Source organism: Branchiostoma belcheri, unplaced genomic scaffold, assembly GCF_001625305.1.
Source record: "Branchiostoma belcheri isolate BF01 breed outbred unplaced genomic scaffold, Haploidv18h27 scaffold100, whole genome shotgun sequence".
In the NCBI taxonomy this organism is placed as follows: domain Eukaryota; kingdom Metazoa; phylum Chordata; class Leptocardii; order Amphioxiformes; family Branchiostomatidae; genus Branchiostoma; species Branchiostoma belcheri.
In genome coordinates this window covers 634,474-639,114 of record NW_017802381.1, presented here as the reverse complement: position 1 = coordinate 639,114, position 4,641 = coordinate 634,474, and the positions used below count along the sequence as shown (strand labels likewise).

Genomic DNA, 4,641 nt, shown 5'->3' with positions numbered 1-4,641 from the left:
TGACACCGGTACCCTTGCGTATGTTTTTCGTATTCCCACAATAGATACCAATGGCTTTAGGTCAAAAAGGTCCCTCACCGATTCTCAGTCCACATATGAGTATGAGTGCTACCCCGAGCCGCCCCCCCCCCGTGTACACTATATGACATCCAGTAGATTTCTAGCGGGGACCAATCATAGGGCTGCTGACGCGTCACCGACTAGCGGCTATTAGCACCTTGTTTCATGTAAATGCCATGAACTCAACCAGAGCGCGTATATTGTTTCTTGTTTACATCAGTACTAAGCACTAGTACTTCCACAATCAGTTAGTAAAGTCATACCTTAGTAAAATCTACTTTGATGAACGAATCAAAACGGGATTGTAGACATTAAGTTTTACACATTCAAATGTGGCTGCACTAGCGCTAATGGAGCGACCACTACGTACGGGAAGGAACGGATCTTAGCGAAGCCGAGATTTGTGAACCAAACCCAACCCATCGAAGACGGGCCGCCAAACATAAAAATGGAGGGAAATGACAGACAACAAGCCAACAAAGACAACATCACCAGACCAACAAACTTGGAAAACACCACTTCAAGCGCTAACGTTGTAAGAACTGTGGAACCTCAAACTAGTATGTTTGCGTCAGCGGAAAGGCTGCCGAAGTAACCACTACATGAAAAACTGCGGCGAAAAAGTAACATGGGTTCGTCCCAAATCTAGACGCAAGTGAGCTACAAAAGTAATAGAACCTATGCATCTTGCTTGTTGCTGTCAACTTACCCGTTAAAGATTGAACCGATACATGTACGTACTATAACTTGCCATACCCGGCCAAAGACGACTACATTACTGTTACTCATTTTGTGCTGTATAATGTGTCCTATTACTATCATTGTCCTGTGAATTCCTTAAAACATCTACTGTTAGTTTGTGTAACATTACGTAGTGCTACAATCTGCGTAAAAAGTGGGCTTCATTACGTGTTATCTGCTAAGTCGTGTTGGTATTGAAAACTGTTTTATTTTGCCGTTCTTCTACAAACAACAAGCAGAATTATGAAGATACTCGTTCTCAATACACATGCTGCAAACTAAAGTAATGGCAGTCCTACGAAAATTCTGTTTGTAATGTATAAGCGTTTTATGTCGACGAACAATGGGTGTGAAATACATGTTTTCGCCCATCGTGTGCCACCGGCTCGGTGGTAATTGGCTACTTTACAAGTGAAAGAACCGCGTCCATGGGCCTTGATAAATTATTCAAATTATTCAGCAGCCCTCTGATTGGTCCCCGCTAGAAATTTACTGGATGTCATTCAGTGACGAGCCCCCCCCCCCACATACTAAGACCACAGACGAGGTATACAAAAGCTCTACCGCACTTACACAACAGTTTACATAACCACAAATAATGTGAAACATGCAAGGATCTATCATTGATACCGGAATAGGGATGAATACCTGGCTCCTAGTCCTGCAATCCGCTGGGAGGTCGAACTCAAGAACAGAAACGTGCACCCGGCAGCCATGTTGGGAGCTTCAACTTTGACCCCTGGTGTAGCCGGCCGGCTGGGGTACCCGGCAACATAACTACCCCTGTCACGTGGGTCCATCCAGCGGCGGACTGGTTTTTAGTTCTCCAGAGCAATGTTACATTCTTTTTGTAATATAACCAGTTACATACATTGCACATGCATATTACACCAAGAATTGGTTAGATTGAAGAGAATCCTACAGAAATTTCATGATTTTCATGATTGAAATTGCAGAAATGATACATGTAACCTTGATGTAACGTTACACCACGAAGATTGCATACGTCACACGTTGGGTTACTGCATATAGTTACTGTTTAACGTCCTTGGAATAGCAAAACATTTTTAACGGCAAGAACTTCCAGCACAAATTTCAAAGAATGTGTTAGAATATCGACGGCCCTATTCAATAAGCATGGGTATGAAATATATAGAGTTTTGGCAATGCTTTTTTGGTGGATTTGATTATTTACACGTCAATATTTAACGTTACGTAGTTTACAATATTTGTGAAATGCCTATCTTTTGGCAATGTTTCATTTCAACATGTTCCATTGAATTATGCAAATGACCTCTGCATTAACATAACATACTAAATATAAATTGTGACGTGTGTCAGTTACTTAAAATTCACAAGGTATAAAATTCCAATTATTCACCATTAAGGAATCATACAATTTTCATATCAATTATGCAAATTAGGTCATTATTTACATAATTGATATCTTTTGATGTTCCAACTGCCATAGATTACATACATTACATGTATGAAAGTACTATTAGGCAATGTTCATTTGATTACATGGATGACATCCTCTGGGAATCCCAAAACTGATGCGAAAAAAGTTACTTTCATTATGAATCGTGGTCATGAAGGTTGATGACACAGTGACACATTGATGAGTATGGTATGGCGAATAATCTACTCTTTGAATTCAATATCGTTTTTCAATATATTTTTTTTGCAACTTGCGGTATATATTTGCTCATTAATATTTTGCAACATTTTTGTACGATTTATATATGGTTTAAAACGTTTTTTTGGAAACGGCCGAAAATTCAAGCGCGCGGATGCCATCCATATAATCAAATCAACATGGCCTAATGTAATGATGAAAATAGTCTAGTGCGATGCTCCTTTCTGGACTTGTCCTTTTTAAAGAAGATTTCACCAGAAACTCCCCTGCAGTTCCAAAACAAGCTGCTAGGGGAACAAAACCCACACCACTTATTCCTGACAGGAAAAATTCTGTCGCCAAAAAGTCAAGACCATAGCATGATCAGGGCAAAAGATACAAAAACCGGAAGTTCTGCTGCAGTACCAAGGTCATCCACCAGGAGGCCCATATTTGACTTTTTTTTTGTCTTCCTACGGCCTACCGTGCCAAATATCATCATAATCCATAAAGGCGATAGCGAAGTTATGATGACTACAAATGTGCTGAAAACACACACACACACACACACACACACACACACACACACACACACACACACACACAGAGACAAACAGACCAAAAACAATACCTCGATTTTCCAGCAAACATACGCCTTTCTAGCTCCCAAGCTGCTAGGGGGCCCAAAGTCATGTCACTTCTTCCCGAGCACAAGAGACGATATTGCTACCAACCAAAATCCATCACAAGATATCAAATCTGGAAGTTCCGCTGCAGTACCATAACAAGCCGACAGAGGCCCAGAGGACATTTTGAGCTCTCGGCAAGAGCTACTCACCTACCAAATATCAAGAGAATCCATCAGTAAACCTTCTCGAGGTATTTTGTTGACAGACAGACAGACAGACAGACAGACAGACCGAGACGAAAGCTACCGAAATCATAGTCACATGACCTTCTTGGCGAAGGTATTCATAACATTCAGCAACATTCATAAATTGTTTGTCGGCAAAGGAATGGGCCCGGGTCTTGTAATGATTCTAGTATTGTATTGTTAACGTTGATTATTTTCACGGAAAGTATGACTCCAGTAAAATACAGTGACAAACTAAATATCTTATATCAATCACGCGTATTAAAAGACATGAACATAACACTCGAACAACCAACGATATCCTATGAAATCCCCGATCTGGAGTTTGTACTATTAAATTACTGCAAAATAGCACTTGGCATACCCAGAAGTTCCGTTAACACCGCAGTCAGGGGTGAACTCGGGGTATTCCCACTATACCTCGATTCACAAACACAATTGATAAAATATTGGCTTCGCCTACATAGTCTACCGAACGACAGGATCGTTAAGAAAGCTTATATAACTTCCGTTGAACTACAACAAGACTGGGCTGTCCATGTTCAGGACATGCTTTGTACGCACGGATTTCAAAATGTATGGCTAAATCCCTCCGTTAATACCAACCAGTTTGGACATATCTTTAAAGATCGTCTACAAAACACGTTTCTCTCTGGCTGGAGACAAGGAATTAAAAGTCTTGCCAAACTCAATACCTACTGCAAAATTAAAACCCATCTTTTATCAATTCAAAACAAATCATTTAGAAACAGCATTACAAAACTTAGGATTAGTGCCCACTCTTTGCAAATTGAAAAAGGTCGCCACTGTAACACACCAGTCAATGAGAGACTGTGTCCCAAGTGTCATAAAGGCGTTGAAAACGAATTACATTTTATAATAGATTTCCCAACCAATGATGAAAACCGACGAAAACTGTTACAACATATTACATGTAAGACCAATATAACACTACCCCATACAAAGACAGAGATATTCTATATGTTACTATCATGCCCTGTCAACATTTCCACTTATGTAGGCCAATTTGTACACAATTCCATGACAAAACGAGAAAACGTAATTGATTCCTGACACAATTTATTACCACATTGTATTAATAGAGTTAGATTAGTATAATTAGTGTCTCTCTTTTGTTGCCTTCGACTGAAGGCTATGCCTTCGGAGAAGGTTATGAAATCGGGTTTGCACTGTTTGGCAGATTAGGCACGATAACTCTTGAAGGCAAGGTCCGAGGTTCACGATTTTTGGCAGGCAGGTTGATTTAGGGGTGGCCATTGTCAAGGCTAAAAATGGGCTTCGTTGGGGGTTCCTAAGTCACTGTAGTTGACCTTGGTTTTGGTGTTTT

General features: G+C 40.3%; 1 protein-coding gene across 1 annotated transcript in view; it reads right to left on the bottom strand.

Moving 5' to 3' along the window:
* Positions 1 to 1,553, bottom strand: part of LOC109473237 (28S ribosomal protein S31, mitochondrial-like) — a 10,994-nt gene extending 9,441 nt beyond the window's left edge. The window contains exon 1 of the mRNA XM_019773116.1: positions 1,450 to 1,553. Coding sequence (XP_019628675.1) covers positions 1,450 to 1,517 — 68 coding nt within the window. The 5' untranslated portion in view covers positions 1,518 to 1,553. The remainder of the gene's footprint in view (positions 1 to 1,449) is intronic.
* Positions 1,554 to 4,641: the final 3,088 nt, after the last annotated feature.